This window comes from Dendrobates tinctorius, unplaced genomic scaffold (genome assembly GCF_039654945.1).
Source record: "Dendrobates tinctorius isolate UK_male_01 unplaced genomic scaffold, ASM3965494v1 ptg000150l, whole genome shotgun sequence".
Lineage (NCBI taxonomy): Eukaryota > Metazoa > Chordata > Amphibia > Anura > Dendrobatidae > Dendrobates > Dendrobates tinctorius.
In genome coordinates, this window is record NW_027361817.1 from 267,459 (window position 1) to 285,993 (window position 18,535).

The window sequence follows — 18,535 nt, forward strand, 5'->3', positions numbered from 1 at the left end:
TTGCATATTCCCAGTGCCTTCTGGGATAAGTGAAGAGTCTCCGCGAGCTCAACGATCACTGGGTTTTGGCCGTTGCAGCTGAAAAGAGGAAATCGGAAAACCAGGGGAAGAGTCTTGAGGAGATCATTTGCATATTCCCAGTGCCTTCTGGGATAAGTGAAGAGTCTCCGCGAGCTCAACGATCATTGGGTTTTGGCCGTTGCAGCTGAAAAGAGGAAATCGGAAAACCAGGGGAAGAGTCTTGAGGAGATCATTTGCATATTCCCAGTGCCTTCTGGGATAAGTGAAGAGTCTCCGCGAGCTCAACGATCACTGGGTTTTGGCCGTTGCAGCTGAAAAGAGGAAATCGGAAAACCAGGGGAAGAGTCTTGAGGAGATCATTTGCATATTCCCAGTGCCTTCTGGGATAAGTGAAGAGTCTCCGCGAGCTCAACGATCACTGGGATTTGGCCGTTGCAGCTGAAAAGAGGAAATCGGAAAACCAGGGGAAGAGTCTTGAGGAGATCATTTGCATATTCCCAGTGCCTTCTGGGATAAGTGAAGAGTCTCCGCGAGCTCAACGATCACTGGGTTTTGGCCGTTGCAGCTGAAAAGAGGAAATCGGAAAACCAGGGGAAGAGTCTTGAGGAGATCATTTGCATATTCCCAGTGCCTTCTGGGATAAGTGAAGAGTCTCCGCGAGCTCAACGATCACTGGGTTTTGGCCGTTGCAGCTGAAAAGAGGAAATCGGAAAACCAGGGGAAGAGTCTTGAGGAGATCATTTGCATATTCCCAGTGCCTTCTGGGATAAGTGAAGAGTCTCCGCGAGCTCAACGATCACTGGGTTTTGGCCGTTGCAGCTGAAAAGAGGAAATCGGAAAAACCGCGCGCCTATCGGCGCGCGTAATTTGGCTCATCTTTCATCGTTTTTAAGAAATCTCTAGATGGAAGAGGCCAGGAGCCATTTGGTGAGCTGCATTTCTTGCTACATGTTCACAGATTTACCAGTGGAAAAGCCAAACTTCACATGCCACAAATGCAAGCTTGTGTCCCTGTTGGAGGAAAAGTTGCAAAATCTCGAAGAGAGGTTAGCTACGTTGAAGATCATTAAGGAAGGTGAAGAGTTCTTGGACAGAGCACAATTATCTCTTCATGTTACAGAAAGAGAAGAAATTCGAAGTGCACCTGAAGAAACAGAGGAATGGAGACATGTGACCCAGAGAAGCAGGAGGATCAGGAGGCAGTCAGCACCCATACTGCTCAGGAACCAGTACCAGGCTCTCACGCAGGAAAACGATGAAGAAATACATCAGGATAAGACTTTGCCAACAAACAGCAACCTTGTACGCCCTCAGAGTCCTCCTGGATGGAGAAAGAAAAATGTTGTGAAGAAGAAACGGAGAGTGGTGGTCATGGGGGATTCCCTGCTGAGAGGAACAGAGGCCGCTATCTGCAGACCGGATATAACTACAAGAGAAATGTGCTGTCTTCCAGGTGCAAAAATTAAAGATGTGTCTGACAGGATATCAGGACTCTTCAGACCTACAGATGACTACCCATTCCTGCTACTACATGTGGGGACAAATGACACCGCAAGAAACGACCTGGAAACCATCTGCAGAGACTTTGAAGACTTAGGCAAGAAAGTGAAAGAACTGGGAGCGCAGGTGGTCTTCTCTTCCATCCTCCCAGTGGATGGCCATGGAACAAGGAGGTGGAATAAGATTCTGCAGGTGAACAACTGGCTACGTCGATGGTGCCGTCAGCAACGATTTGGATTTCTGGATCACGGAGTGAACTACTTATACGATGGACTACTTGCTAGAGATGGGGTGCACCTTACGAAGACTGGAAAGCATGTATTTGGAAGTCGCCTTGCTACACTTGTAAGGAGAGCTTTAAACTAGAACAACATGGGAAGGGAAGCAAAAGACCAGAAAAAGCCATACACCTGACAAATGCTATTGAGAACTCTGCTATTAGAAGTGGAAAGGAAGAACAAAGACGAAAGAATCTAATTAATAAAAATATTGGAGAAAGAGAAACCAATCACAAACTAAAATGTTTCTATACTAATGCACAAAGCATGGGCAACAAACAAGGAGAATTGGAACTACTAACACAGGAACAGAAATATGATGTAATTGGAATCACTGAAACTTGGTGGGACAATACACATGATTGGAATACAAGACTAGAAGGATACAACTTATTTGCAAGAAACAGACTTGATAAACGAGGAGGGGGTGTCGCATTGTATGTTCGAAACGCGTATATCTGCACAGAGATTGAAGCTTCAGAGACTAGGAGTTCTGTGGAAACTGTTTGGGTAAGAATACAAGGACAGAACAATGGAAAGGACACCATTGTAGGCATTTACTACAGGCCGCCTGTGCAAGCCGAAGATATAGATGAACTCTTTATGCATCAGATGGCCAAGTTCTCCAAAAAATATGACATAGTTGTCATGGGAGATTTCAACTATCCAGACATTTGTTGGGAATCTCTCTCAGGCAAAACTAACAGGTCAAGGAAATTCTTATCCTCTCTTGCTGACAACTTTATCTTCCAAAAGGTAAGGGAGAAAACAAGGGGAACTGCTACCTTGGATCTAATCCTTATAAACAGGGAGGAAATGGTTGAGGAGGTAAAAGTGGCTGGGACCCTAGGAGGTAGCGACCATGCTATTTTAGAATTTTGGATTACTAGAGGTGGAAGACCTGTGAAGACTCAGACGTCAAGGTTAGATTTCAGAAAGGCAGATTTTAAGGGATTCAGAAAGAGAATTGGAGGGATCCAATGGCTGGATATCCTTAAAGACAAAAATGTCCAGGAAGGATGGGAAATCTTGAAAAATGAAATTCTCAAAGCACAGTTGTTAACAATTCCGAAAAGAGGGAAGAATAGGAAGCATTTAAGGAAACCAGGATGGATGAACACAGAACTTAAGCACATGCTAAAAAGGAAGAAAAAAAAGTTTATAAAATGGAAAGAGGGAGGCATATCTAAAGAAGAATATAATGCTGTCTGCAGAACCTGCAGGGCACAAATCAGATTATCTAAAGCTGAAAATGAACTGAGGCTTGCAAGAGATGTCAAAAGCAATAATAAAGGATTTTGGGGATATGTCAAAAGTAAAAGAAAAGTCAAAGATGCTATAGGATTTTTACAGGACGAAAATGATGAAATGGTAAGACAGGATGTTGAGAAGGCTGAACTTTTAAATTCCTATTTTGCATCTGTTTTCTCTCAGAAAGGAAATGCAACATCAACTGTTATTCACTGTCCTATTAAGGGAATAGAAGAATCCAGGATATCTATAAACAGAAAGATAGTGAGGAAACACTTAGCTAACCTAAATGAATTCAAGTCTCCAGGTCCAGATGAATTACACCCCAGAGTACTGAAGGAGATAGCAGAAGAAATTTTTGAACCCCTCTCCATAATCTTTGAAAATTCTTGGAGAACAGGAGAAGTGCCAGAAGACTGGAGAAGAGCAAATGTTGTTCCTATCTTCAAAAAGGGGAAGAAGGTGGACCCAGGCAACTATAGGCCGGTGAGTCTGACTTCTATACCAGGAAAGATCTTTGAACAAATTATTAAACAACATGTATGTCAATACCTGGATAAGAATGAAGTGATTAAACAGAGTCAGCATGGGTTTCTAACTAATAAGTCATGTCAGACTAACTTAATTTCCTTCTATGACGGTATCACTGATTGGGTGGATCAAGGAAATGCTGTAGATATAGTATATCTTGACTTCAGCAAAGCATTTGACAAAGTCTCTCATACAATCCTTATTGAAAAAATGACTAAGTATGGAATGGACAAGGCAACTGTTAGGTGGATTCATAACTGGCTTAGTGATCGGACCCAAAGAGTGGTCGTAAATGGCTGCACATCCAGTTGGAAGAATGTCTCAAGTGGGGTACCACAGGGCTCTGTCCTGGGCCCTGTATTGTTCAACATCTTTATCAACGATTTAGATGAAGGAATTGAGGGTAAACTGATTAAATTTGCTGATGACACAAAGCTAGGAGGGATAGCTAATACTAGAGAAGAGAGAGAGAGGATTCAAAAAGATTTAAATAAACTGGAGAAGTGGGCAGCAACTAACAGAATGGTTTTTAACAGGGAGAAATGCAAAGTACTACATCTGGGCAATAAAAATGAAAAAAGCATATATAGAATGGGAGGAATAGGGCTAAGTGACAGCACATGTGAAAAAGACTTGGGTATACTAATAGATCACAGACTGAATATGAGTCAACAGTGTGATGCAGCAGCAAAAAAGGCAAATGCAATTCTAGGATGTATTAACAGAAGCATACAGTCTAGATCACGTGAAGTCATTATTTCCCTCTACTCCTCTTTGGTCAGACCTCATCTGGAATATTGTGTCCAGTTTTGGGCACCACATTTTAAAAAAGACATCAACAAACTGGAGCAAGTTCAGAAAAGAGCGACCAGAATGGTGACCGGTCTGCAAACCCTGTCTTATGAGGAAAGGTTGCAGGATTTGGGAATGTTTAGTTTGCAAAAGAGAAGACTGAGAGGAGACTTAATAGCTGTCTACAAATATCTAAAGGGCTGTCACATTGTAGAAGGATCAACTTTATTCTCATTTGCACAAGGAAAGACTAGAAGCAATGGGATGAAACTGAATGGGAAGAGACACAGATTAGATATTAGAAAAAACTTTTTGACAGTTAGAGTGATCAATGAGTGGAACAGGCTGCCACGAGAAGTGGTGAGTTCTCCTTCAATGGAAGTCTTCAAACAGAGGCTGGACAGACATCTGACTGGGATGATTTAGCGAATCCTGCTTTGAGCAGGGGGTTGGACCAGATGGCCCAGGAGGTCCCTTCCAACTCTACGATTCTATGATTCTATGAAATAGTAATTATAACTAGAGGGGAGGGAAAATAGGGTAGGAAGGAATACAGAGAACTTTAGATTATTAAGTTGAGAAGAAATGTGTAATATGGCACTACAGAACAAACTACAATAACAAGCAATATAAAACTTATAAGACACAACAAGCGATATAAATCACCAAAGTGATCTGTAGCAAATAAATATAAAATTTAAATAAAAAACCAATTGTGTCAAAGAGAATGGCTGACCATTTGGGAAAAGTGAAAGCAAAAGTGCATTACTTGGATAGATAAAATATGAGAAGAACACAGAGTGAATTAAAATACCTTTATTGATAGTGGTAGGTTGTACTATACATACAGAAGTGCTCACACAAAGATAAAAATATTAGTTATCATGAATAAATGAAAAATCATTATACCTAAAACACCACCTCTAAAAATTATCTATTGCATAGAGAGTATATTACAGTGACAGACCGCCAATTACAACAGCAGCTCTATAGGGCAAAAAAAAGTGCCAAAGTGCAATACCTACACAAAGTGCAACTGAGTGCCAAAGTGCATAGTGATGATATGAAAAAAATGTGTAAACTGGAATACAATGTGTTAAAAAGCACAATTATATCACTGTGAATAATATAAGATGCAAAAAATATACAGTGCAAAAAATTGTAATATATATAACAGGAGGCAAGCAGTGCACAAAGAGCCAAGATGCCCAATATATAATAAAATACAATAAATAAGTGAGTGAATAATAAGAGACAAATTATGCACCAATAAGTCCCATGAAGATTATAAGCTGCAAAATAACATTAGCACACCCCGACGCGCGTTTCGGTTTACTCCTTTGTCAGGGGGTGGGTGACAAAGGAGTAAACCGAAACGCGCATCGGGTGTGCTTTGCATCTACCACTATCGCCCCTCAGGTAACATGCTTTCTATGGCTTAAATTTGAGTTCCTGTATCCACCTTCAGCTAGTGTTATTTTGCAGCTTATAATCTTTGTTGCTTATTGGTACATAATTTGTCTCTTATTGTTCACTCATTTATTGTATTCTGTGCATCTTGGCTCTTTGTGCTCCGTTAGCCTCCTGTTATATATATTACAATTTTTGTGCCCTGTTTATTTTTTTGCGTTTCTTATATTATTCATGGTGATATAATTGTGTTTTTTAACACAAAGTTTACACTTTTTTATATCATCACTATGCACTTTGGCACTCAGTTGCACTTTGTGTAGGTATTGCACTTTGGCACTTTTTTTGCCCTATATAGCTGCTGTTGTAATTGGCGGTCTGTCACTGTAATATACAGTGCTGTGCAAATTAATTGGGTCAAAGGATTTTTTTAAGTAAAATCATAAGCTGGTTACCAGTCAGTGATTCAAACTAATTTTAACTGCTTTGAACAGGCACTCACATCTGTTCAAAGCAGTTAAAACTGGTTTGAATCACTGACTGGTAACCAACTTACGATTTTACTTAGAAAAATGCTTTGTCCCAATTAATTTGCACAGCACTGTACTCTCTATGCAATATACAAGTTTTAGAGGTGGTGTTTTAGGTATAATGATTTTTAATTTATTCATGATAACTAATATTTTTATCTTTGTGCAAGCACTTCTGTATGTATAGTACAACCTACCACTTTCAATAAAGGTATTTTAATTCACTCTTTGTTCTGCTATTTTATCTGTCCAAGTAATCCCCTTTTGGTTTCAGTAGCAAGCAATAGATGAAACAACAACAAATTCACTGTCACGACCCAACCAGGGGTCGGTCCAGTGGACGGTACAACACACAGACACGACGGCATGGTAAAGGGGAGAGGAAGGGAACAAGGGATGGGGCACCTCCTAAACAACAGCCTGTGCCTATCCCTAAGCTCCTCTAACTCTCTAAGCAGGTCCTTCCCCCCGCCGCCGTCACATGTCTAGTCCCTAACTGTCTCCTCACAGTACCCTGGCTAGCAAGGACGCTAACTTCACCATTGCAGATGGTACAAACTGTTATGAATGGGTCACCGAGGAGGAAAAAACCTAAACATGCTAAGCCCAGAAAAACCAGAGAGGTTGGTAACTATGCAGATTGCATATCCCTGATCCTAACCACACAACTAGCAGCAGCCGTGGAGCGTGCCTATGATGAACCTAGACGCCTCGTCACGGCCGGAGGACTAAATAAGCCTAAAGCAAGAAAAGGGAAAACTAACTGCCCCAGAGCAGACCCCAAAGGAATAGACAGCCCCCACACATGTATTGACGGTGAAACAAGATGAAAACACAAACACAGGTAGGAAAATAGGCTGAGCAAATGATGAGGCCCAAACTAAATAGAAAGGAGAGGAAAGGAAAGACACTGTCTGCAATCTGCCCAAAAACCTACAAAATAATGTCCAACACTTCTGATAACAAAATTAACCCTGAAGTCACTAGACTTCTCCCACTATATCAGCACTCTGAAATATTCTGAGACAGAGCAAAAAGAGGCCAATCTAATAAGGGACAAAAAGCAAATTGGCAAATACAGATAAATAAGAGTGGAAATTCAGCGCAGTCCCAGCCGGGGCTGGCTGACCACACAAAAACTGAATAGAACAGCAAAATCAAGTGTGAACACTAGCAGATAAACTTAGCTTGAAGTGACTGGAACAGAGCTGAGAACCAAGACCTGACAAGCAGAAGGAATCACCAGCACCAGAGTAGGGCGTCGGCTGTCTTAAATCCAATCTGAGATTCCTGAGGTCCAATCGTCATCCTCATTATCAGGTGGCAGATCTCTACTGATTAAATCAGCCTCACTACCTCCTGTTACCACCAGAGGGAGCCTGACTGGTAGACCTGAAAATGAACTCACAACAGTACCCCCCCCCCCCTTGAGGAGGGGTCACCGAACCCTCATCCACGCCACCAGGCCGATCAGGATGGGCCCGGTGAAAAGCACGAACCAATCTATTGGCATGAATATCAGAGGCAGAGACCCAAGAATTATCCTCCTGGCCATAACCCTTCCATTTGACCAAATACTGGAGTCTCCGTCTAACCAAACGAGAATCCAATATTTTCTCTACCTCATATTCCACATTGCCTTCAACCAACACAGGGTCAGGAGGTGCTGCCATAGGAACCACTGGCTCAACAAACCTCTTCAACAGAGATTTGTGAAATACGTTATGGATCTTGAACGTAACTGGAAGAGCCAATCGAAAAGAAACAGGATTAAGAATCTCCAAAATCTTATAAGGTCCAATAAATCTTGGCTTAAATTTTGGAGATGCAACCTTCATAGGAATATTCTTAGACGGCAACCAAACCATATCACCCACTTTAAACCGGGGACCAATGGTCCTATGCCGGTTGGAAAATCGCTGGGCCTTTTCCAGAGAGAGTGACAACTCCCATATCTGCTGCATTCTCTCAACCACAGTGTGCACACCTGGGCAGGACGAAGATTCCACTTGCCCTGAAGAGAATCGAGGATGAAACCCAAAATTACAGAAAAAGGGTGACATCAGAGTGGCAGAACTAGCTCTATGTTCAGCGCGAAATCGGCCAAGGGTAAAAATGAGACCCAATCATCCTGATCAGCAGATATAAAACATCTCAAATAAGACTCCAAGGTCTGGTTTGTTCTCTCAGTCTGTCCATTGGTCTGGGGATGAAACGCGGAGGAGAAGGATAACTGAATTCCCAGACTGGAACAAAAGGCTTTCCAGAATGTGGAAACAAACTGAACTCCTCTGTCGGACACAATGTTCTCAGGAATCTCATGTAACCGAACCACCTGTTGTAAAAACAAGGGCACCAACTCAGCGGAAGATGGCAACTTTGGGAGTGGTACAAGATGGACCATCTTCGAAAATCTATCACAAATCACCCAGATAACAGTCATCTCTGAGAGACAGGAAGATCAGAAATAAAATCCATTGAGATATGGGTCCATGGCCTCTTGGGCACCGGCAGGGGCATCAGCAACCCACTAGAATGAGAACAGGGTTTAGACCGAGAACAAGTCCCACAGGACTGTACAAAATTCCTGACATCACGAGATAAGGCAGGCCACCAAAAGGACCGACTCACCAAATCTCTGGTACCAAAAATAACTGGATGACCAGCCAATGCGGAGCAATGAATTTCAGACATCACTCTCTTTCTCCACTGGTCAGGAACATTCAATTTTCCCATAGGGCAACGCTCAGGTTTATCCTCCTGAAATTCTTCCAGGGTGCATCTCAAATCGGGCGAAATGGCAGAAAGAACTACCCCCTCACCTAGGATGGTAGTAGGCTCGGTCATATTAAGAGAATCGGCAAAGAAACTCCTAGAAAGGGCGTCTGCCTTAACATTCTTAGTGCCCGGAAGAAAAGAGACCACAAAATTTAAACGCGTGAAAAATAAGGCCCATCTAGCCTGTCTAGGATTCAAGCGTTTGGACGACTCCAGATAAATCAAATTCTTGTGATCGGTGAGGACCACAACTTGATGTCTAGCTCCCTCCAACCAATGTCTCCACTCCTCAAATGCCCATTTCATGGCCAACAATTCCCGATTCCCCACGTCATAGTTGCGTTCAGATGGGGAGAACTTACGAGAAATGAAGGCACAAGGATTCATCTTAGAAGTCACAGGGTCTTTTTGGGACAAAACAGCTCCTGCACCAATCTCAGAAGCATCTACCTCCACCTGAAATGGAAGTGAGGCATCAAGTTGCCGTAAAACCGGAGCTGAAGTAAATCTCCGCTTAAGCTTCTGAAATGCTGAGACAGCCTCAGGAGACCAATTCAGCACATCAGCGCCCTTCTTGGTCAGATCAGTCAGTGGTTTGACAATACCAGAAAAATTACCTATAAATTTACGATAGAAATTAGCAGAACCCAAAATCTTTTGGAGGGCCTTCAAAGAAGTAGGCTGAACCCAATCATAAATGGCCTGTACCTTTGGCCGGGTCCATTTCAATAGTCGATGGAGACAAGATAAATCCCAAAAATGAAATCCTCTGTACACCAAAGAGGCATTTCGATCCCTTAACAAACAGGGAATTCTCCCTCAAAATCCGGAACACAGTCCGGAAGTGTTCCACATGAGAATCCCAATCACTAGAAAAGATCAAAATATCATCCAGATAGATGATCAAAAACTTATCCACAAAGTCACAAAAAATATCATTCATAAAGGACTGGAAGACAGAAGGGGCATTAGTGAGCCCAAAAGGCATCACCAGGTACTCAAAATGTCCCTTCGGAGTATTAAACGCTGTCTTCCATTCATCCCTGTGCTTGATGCGAATAAGATTATACGCCCCCCTGAGGTCATGCTTAGTAAACCAGCAGGCACTCTTAACTCTGGAGAATAAATCAGACATCAGAGGTAACGGGTACTGATATTTTACCGTCATCTTGTTAAGGGAACGATAATCAATACACGGTCTTAACGAACCATCTTTCTTGGCCACAAAAAAAAAAAACAGCACCTAAAGGTGACGAGGATGGTCTAATATGACCCTTCTCCAACGACTCCTTAATATAGGATCGCATAGCATCATGTTCGGGTACTGATAAGTTGAAAAGCCGACCCTTGGAAAATTTACACCCAGGCATCAACTCAATTGCACAGTCATAACTCCTATGAGGAGGCAAAGATGCAGACTTACTCTCACTAAATACATCAGAAAAATTGGCCAGATAATCAGGAATATCATGAGACTGAGGAGAGGTGGAGAAAACAGGGTCGTCCCTAAGAACACACTGACAACCCCAACTCACCACAGACCCAGATTTCCAATCCAAAACTGGATTATGAGTTTGCAACCAGGGAAAACCCAGAACAATAGTATCATGCAAATTATGCAGCACAAAAAATTTACAATTTACTTGGTGGTCTGGGGCAACTCGCATTGTCACCTGGGTCCAAAACTGAGGTTTATTCTCCGCCAAAGGAGTAGCATCAATAACCCTCAAAGGAATAGGAGTTCGCAGAGGCATCATGGAAAAACCACAACGTTTAGCAAAGTCCAAATCCATCAGATTCAATGCTGCTCCTGAATCCACAAAAGCCTTAGTGGAAAACGTGGATAAGGAGCAGATCAGAGTAATTGCCAAAAGGAACTTAGGTTGTACACTGCCCACAGCAAATGTGTGTGCAAAACATTTCTCTCGTTTAGGGCAGACAGAAATAGTATGATAGGCATCTCCACAGAAAAAACACAGCTTATTACGCCTTCTAAACTCCTGACGTTGCGCCCTAGACAAAACCCCATCACATTGCATAGGTTCAGACGTTTGTTCAAAAGGTGGCAGCGCCTCCCGTGTAGTTTTACGTTCACGTAAACGCCGATCAACTTGAATGGCTAATGACATGGAATCATCCAGACCAGAGGGAACAGGAAATCCCACCATAACATCTTTTACGGTCTCTGATAAACCCTTCCGAAAGAGAGCTGCCAAAGCACTATCATTCCATGTAGTAAGGACCGCCCACTTTTGGAATTTTTGACAGTATAACTCTGCAGAATCCTGACCCTGGTTTAATGCCAACAGGGTTCTCTCAGCTTGATCAACAGCATTAGGTTCATCATACAACAAACCCAAGGCTTGAAAAGATGCATCCACGTTAGTCAGAATAGGATATTCAGGTGTCAGAGAAAAAGCCCAATCCTGGGGATCGCCGCACAGCAAGGAGATGACAATTTTAACCTGCTGCGCAGAGCTCCCCGATTAGTTAGGCCTCAAGGCAAGAAATAATTTACAATTATTATTAAAATTCAGAAATTTAGACCGATCCCCAGAAAACACATCAGGAGTAGGGATCTTAGGTTCAGCAGCATATGACTGAATGAGGTAGGTGGAAATTCCCTGCACTTCAGCAGCAAGTTGCTCCACATGATCAGACAATTGCTTAATCTCCATTAGGGAAAAAAAAATCCTACAGCCCCAGAGAAAAAGAGGAAAATATATATATAAAAAAAAAATTCTGACACTTTTTTTTTTAACAACTTTTTCCTGCTTTTGAGTACCCTAGAATCTGCGGTAAGGCTGGTGATTCTGTTATGAATGGGTCACCGAGGAGGAAAAAACCTAAACATGCTAAGCCCAGAAAAACCAGAGAGGTTGGTAACTATGCAGATTGCAGATCCCTGATCCTAACCACACAACTAGCAGCAGCCGTGGAGCATGCCTACGATGAACCTAGACGCCTCGTCACGGCTGGAGGACTAAATAAGCCTAAAGCAAGAAAAGGGAAAACTAACTGCCCCAGAGCAGACCCCAAAGGAATAGACAGCCCCCACACATGTATTGACTGTGAAACAAGATGAAAACACAAACACAGGTAGGAAAATAGGCTGAGCAAATGATGAGGCCCAAACTAACTAGAAAGGAGAGGAAAGGAAAGTCACTGTCTGCAATCTGCCCAAAACCCTATAAAATAATGTCCAACACTTTTGATAACAAAATTAACCCTGAAGTCACTAGACTTCTCCCACTATATCAGCACTCTGAAATATTCTGAGACAGAGCAAAAAGAGGCCAATCTAATAAGGGACAAAAAGCAAATTGGCAAATACAGATAAATAAGAGTGGAAATTCAGCACAGTCCCAGCCGGGGCTGGCTGACCACACAAAAACTGAATAGAACAACAAAATCAAGTGTGAACATTAGCAGAGAAACTTAGCTTGAGGTGACTGGAACAGAGCTGAGAACCAAGACCTGACAAGCAGAAGGAATCACCAGCACCAGAGTAGGGCGTCGGCTGTCTTAAATCCAATCTGAGATTCCTGAGGTCCAATCATCATCCTCATTATCAGGTGGCAGATCTCTACTGATTAAATCAGCCTCACTACCTCCTGTTACCACCAGAGGGAGCCTGACTGGTAGACCAGAAAATGAACTCACAACAACAAACACAGGGGATAGTGCCTAGCACGAGACAGACATGGTAAATACACGAGTAACTTAACTCCAGACTCCGCTGCCAAGCTCCGCACTGCAGAGGATACGGAAACTGGACCCTGAACTACACAGAAGTAGCAGATTCATCTCTGACACAAGAGAGCTACAACTCCAAGGCTGGCATACATTGAAAACTCAATAACCAACAGTCAGCTGATACATCATGTGGCTATTTAAAGGATGGTGGGAGTGGTCACCGCCGACATCAGCTGACCAGCAACACAGCAGCTGCCAGCAAGGAAACTGACATTAACTCTTGCTGGCCCAAAAGTAAAAACCATGTTTAAAGCAGAACCAGAGCTGTCACGACTCCAAAAAATGAGCCGTGACAGTCACATCATAATTAAGATACCAGGATATAGTAGAGTAATCCAGTAATTTAAGAGGGTACTAAGGTATTAACCCCTTACTTACCGCTGACGTAATACTACGTCAGTGGTAAGTATCCCCTGCTTTGACGTGGGCTCTAGTGGTGAGCCCACCTCAAAGCCGCGACATGTCAGCTGTTATGAACAGCTGACATGTGCCCGCAATAGGCTCGAGCGGAATCGCGATCCACCCGCGCCTATTAACTAGTTAAATCCCGCTGTCAAACGCTGAAAGCAGGCATTTAACTAGTACTTCCGACACCCGGCCGAAAATGAGCCCATCGCCGACCCCTGTCACGTGATTGGGTGTCAGCGACGCGTTGCCTTGACAACCAGAGGTCACATAGAGACATCTATGGTTGTTGCCGGCAGACTGCTATGAGCACCACCCGGTGGTCGGCACTCATAGCAATGCAGTAAATTTGCTACACATAGGCGATCTGAGCATCGCCTTTATGTGGCAGAGCAGATCAAGTATGGCATACTTCTAGCGTCCTATGAAGGCTATTGAAGCATACCAAAAGTAAAAAAAAAGTGTTTAAAAATAAAAAAAATAAAAACCATAAGTTTAACCCCTTCACTGTCGGAGCTTTTTTCGATTTTTTTATTTTTCGCTCCCCTTCTTTCCAGAGCCATAACTTTTTTATTTTTCCATCAATATGGCCATGTGAGGGCTTATTTTTTGCGGGACGAGTTGTACTTTTAAATGACATCATTGGTTTTACCATGTCGTGTACTCGAAAACGGGAAAAAAATTCCAAGTGCGGTGAAATTGCAAAAAAAATTGCAATCCCACACTTGTTTTTTGCTTGGCTTTTTTGCTAAATCTAACCTGCCAATAAGATTCTCCGGGTCATTACAAGTTCATAGACACCAAACATGTCTATGTTCTCTTTTATCTAATTGGTGAAAAAAAAAACTCCAAAGTTTGCAAAAAAAATTTTTTCAAAAATTGTGCAATTTTCTGAGACCCGTAGCGTCTCCATTTTTCGTGATCTGGGGTCAGGTAAGGGCTTATTTTTTGCGTGCCTGGCTGACGTTTCAAATGATACCACTGTTGTGCAGATACGTTCTTTTTATCGCCTGTTATTGCATTTTAATTCAATGTTGCGGCGACCAAAAAAAACGTAATTCTGGCGTTTTGAATTTTTTCTCGCTACGCCGTTTAGCGATCAGGTTAATGTTTTTTTATTGATAGATCGGGCGATTCTGAACGTGGCTATATCTAATATGTGTATGTGGGATTTTTTTATTGTTTTATTTTGATTGGGGCTAACGGGGTGTGATTTGAACTTTTAGGTTTTTTTTATTTCTTTTTTAAACATTTTTTTTTTTAACTTTTATCAAGCTTCAATAGCCTCCATAGGAGGCTAGAAGCATGCACAACCCGGATCAGCTCTGCTACATATGGGCGATGAGCAGATCGCCCATATGTAGCAGATTTACTGCTGTGCTTTGAGCGCCGGCCACCGGGCGGCGCTCAAAGCCATCTGCCTGGAACAACCATAGAGGTTTCTAAGACCTGTGGTTGTCCAGGCAATGCTTCGCCGACCCCCGATCACGTGATGGGGTCGGCGATGAGCTCACTTCCGGCCCAGCTGCAAAAAAGTGTTGTAATTAAAAACGTCAGCTCAGCACGCAAAAAATAAGCCCTCACCCGAGCGCGGATCACGAAAAATGGAGACACTACAGGTCTCGGAAAATGGCACAATTTTTTTTTTTTTTTTAGCCAAGTGTGGAATTTTTTTTCACCACTTAAATAAAAGAGAACCTAGACATGTTTGGTGTTTTTGAACTTGTAATGACCTGGAGAATCAAAATGGCAGGTCAGTTTTAGCATTTAGTGAACGTAGCAAAAAAAACAAGTGTGAGATTGCACTTTTTTTTGCAATTTCACCACACTTGGATTTTTTTTTCCGTTTTCAAGTACACGATGTGTCATTCAAAAGTACAACTCATCCTGCAAAAAATAAGCCCTCAAATGGCCATATTGATGGAAAAATAAAAAAGTTATGGCTCTGGGAAGAAGGAGAGCGAAAAATGAAAACGAAAAATCAAAAAAAGCTCCAGGAGTAAAGGGGTTAAGGGAAAGGAGAATCCCAACCTTTCCATTTTTGGGAGTAATTGTTGCTACCTTTGATGTTTTATGCCAGTCTTGACCAGGGCCACCAATGTTTGTAAACAGTGTGTGTTGTTTAGGTGTGAAGGGATGTTGTCAAGTGCGCACCTCAGAATCATCATCATTTACAACACAATTGGGATGCACCCTATTCCAATGCACTGCTCATCAAAGCTGGCATACAAAATGATGAACTGGGGCCATAATAATTTATTCTGTTATATTATAACCATTTCACCATAATAAATATATTTTCATATGTATTCCAAGTTATAAAAGTGAATTGGTTTATCACACACGTGTTTATATTCAGTCCTCTGCAAAAGTTTTAGGCAGATGTGGAAAAAATGCTTTAAAAAAATATGAGTTTTAATATTTTAATTTATTATTAAAATGAAAAGCGAATGAATACAAGAGAAATCTAAATAACATCAATGTTTGGTGTAACTACCCGTTGCCTTCAAAACAGCATCAAATCTTCTAGATACTCCTGCACAAGCACACAGTTTTTGTAAGCACTCGGCAGGGAGGTTGTTCCAAAGTTTTTATAGAACTAACCATTGAAGATGAGCAAAAAAAATTACACGATCCTGTTTCTAGCAGTCAGGTCAATACTGACTGAGTATATTATGGGCACTGGACTGGAGCCCAGCGAAACACCTACTAACATGCGGCATCCGCCGCTGTTTTGATTGGCTGGCTTAGTGCATCACGCCGCAACTATGTCATCGCACTAGGCAAATCTGAAGGAGCATTACAGATGAAAGTACAGACTTTGCAGATTAATATATATATATATATATACACACATACTGAGCTTCTTCTTATGGGCAATACTATGAAGAAGCCATTGGTACGAGGAAGAAACCACACACTCCTTAATCACATATCCATAATATAGGCTTGAGCAGAAAAGTATCCCAATCTGCTGTTATATCACAAGTCTAAGCAAAAAGAAAACTGCAACACTTCAGTTTTATTTCGGGTACACTAACAGCTCGGTGTCACATTGATTTGATCGTTGAACCAGTGGTACAGCCATTTCTTCAAAGTGACCCAGGAGCCATTTTTCAACATGACAACGCAATGCCTAGAGGCATGTTGCTCATGCTACTGTGAGTAGTCTGCGTGGCCTAAACATTCTACCATGGCCTGCAGTGTCTCCAGATTTGTCTCCCTTCAAGCACTTCTGGGTCACTGGCTGGCAATTGCAAACGTAGCTACCAACAGTGGAACTTGATGATTTGTGTGCTCAAGTGCATTAAGTTAGGCAGAACATTCATCAGACAACCATTAATAACCTCACAGATATCATTTCAACACATGCAGATTTGTGTATTTCTACACGTGGCACTCATACTTTATAATGAATAAGTCAAGATGTTTCAAAGATTTTGCTTCTATTTTTTCATTATTTTTATATCATGATCATGTCCATCGATCCTGTGATTTCCATAACTCCACAACTTTTCCTTCTTGGTGTTGCAGTTTCAAAGTTTAGTGTATATACCTGACCACATCTCATTTACCAATCCACACCTGAACAGAACAACATTGAAAATATTCCTGATATTTAAAAAAAAAATGTAAAAACAATCAAAGCATTTGGAGGACATTATATCACATTTACTGTACAATTTTTCTGTTATAACATAGATGTTCTGATTCTGAATATTTCTGAAGTACTGTGTAAACAGAACCAATTTATTTTACAAGAGGTATATAGAATTTGTTTTCTTTTTCCAGGTTGGACCTGCCGGATCTCAGTTTGGAATCTTGGCATGCCTTTTTGTTGAGTTGTTCCAGAGCTGGCAAATTCTAGAAAGACCATGGAGAGCATTCTTCAAACTCTTTGCTGTTGTCATCTTCCTCTTCACATTTGGCCTTCTTCCGTGGATTGACAATTTTGCTCATATTTCTGGGTTTATTAGTGGCTTCTTTTTGTCTTTTGCATTTCTTCCATACATCAGTTTTGGCAAATTTGACATGTACCGAAAAAGATGTCAAATTATTATTTTTCTTTTGATATTTTTTGGACTTTTCTCAGGACTTGTGGTTTTATTTTACTTTTATCATATCAAGTGTGAATGGTGCGAGTATTTAACCTGTATTCCCTTCACAGACAAATTTTGTGAGAAGTATGACCTTGATGCTCAACTTCATTGACACGCGTTAACTAGAGTTTTTATACAAAATGATACTTTTTCTATGGTTTAGAACTATTGTTATATTGCCATTATTAAAGGTACTGAAGGAATAACATAGCCATTTTATCCCACAGCCTGCTGAATTTTTAAATCCTAAGTAATTGAACTTATCCATGTAGCAATCATTAAACAGCAGATATTCAAAGATGGTCATTATTTGCTGTGGGAAATTAAATATTTTTATATATATCCATATTAGGAAAAGCAATATTCTTAAAGTGCACATTGATAATTTAATGTATATATAGTATTTGATAACCTTGTTAAAAGTGTCTCAGATGATTTTACTGTCTGAAAGCAGAACTATTTGTTTCCTTGTTCACTTTTATTGAACAACAGTGTGATGTCTTTTTGATGGACTAATTCAAAAATTGTTTTTTAATATTTTTGGGACCTGCAGAGCTTGCTGCAGTAATACAGCTTGACAGTAGCGTTTTAGCTACTTTATCCATAATAATAAAAAAAACACTATTGAACAATGACTTTGTTTCTTGTAATGTTTAATGTACTATAATGTTTAAAGCCTCCACACTTCCGTTTTTTGTGTCCCTATGCGGTCCGTTTTTAAGGACTGGAAATACGGAAACACGCACACCCATTATAATCAATGGTGGTGTGCATACGATCCGTGTGAAAAATCTGCAGACATGTCAGTTTTTTACGCACACCATGAACAAAATGCGTGCTGCACACTGATGACACACGGTTGAGATAGTAACATAGTTAGTAAGGCCGAAAAAAGACATTAGTCCATGCAGTTTCAGCCTATAAAATTCTGTCAGAATAAATCCCCACATCTACGTCCTTCTAAATAACCTAACAATAACTGTAAGATACAATATTGTTACACTCCAGGAAGACATCCAGACCTCTCTTGAACCCTTCGACTGAGTTCGCCATCACCACCACCTCAGGCAGGGAATTCCAGATTCTCACTACCCTAACAGTAAAGAATCCTCTTCTATGCTGGTTCTCCTCCAGACGCAGAGAATGCCCCCTTGTGACCATCACCTTCCTTGGTATAAACAGA

The 18,535-nt window shown here is 41.4% G+C and overlaps 1 protein-coding gene across 1 annotated transcript in view; it reads left to right on the forward strand.

Annotated features, from left to right (window-relative positions):
• RHBDF1 (rhomboid 5 homolog 1) overlaps nt 1–17,987 on the forward strand; it is a 189,960-nt gene extending 171,973 nt beyond the window's left edge. The window contains exon 17 of the mRNA XM_073546636.1: nt 17,045–17,987. Coding sequence (XP_073402737.1) covers nt 17,045–17,464 — 420 coding nt within the window. The 3' untranslated portion in view covers nt 17,465–17,987. The remainder of the gene's footprint in view (nt 1–17,044) is intronic.
• The last annotated feature ends 548 nt before the right edge of the window (nt 17,988–18,535 follow it).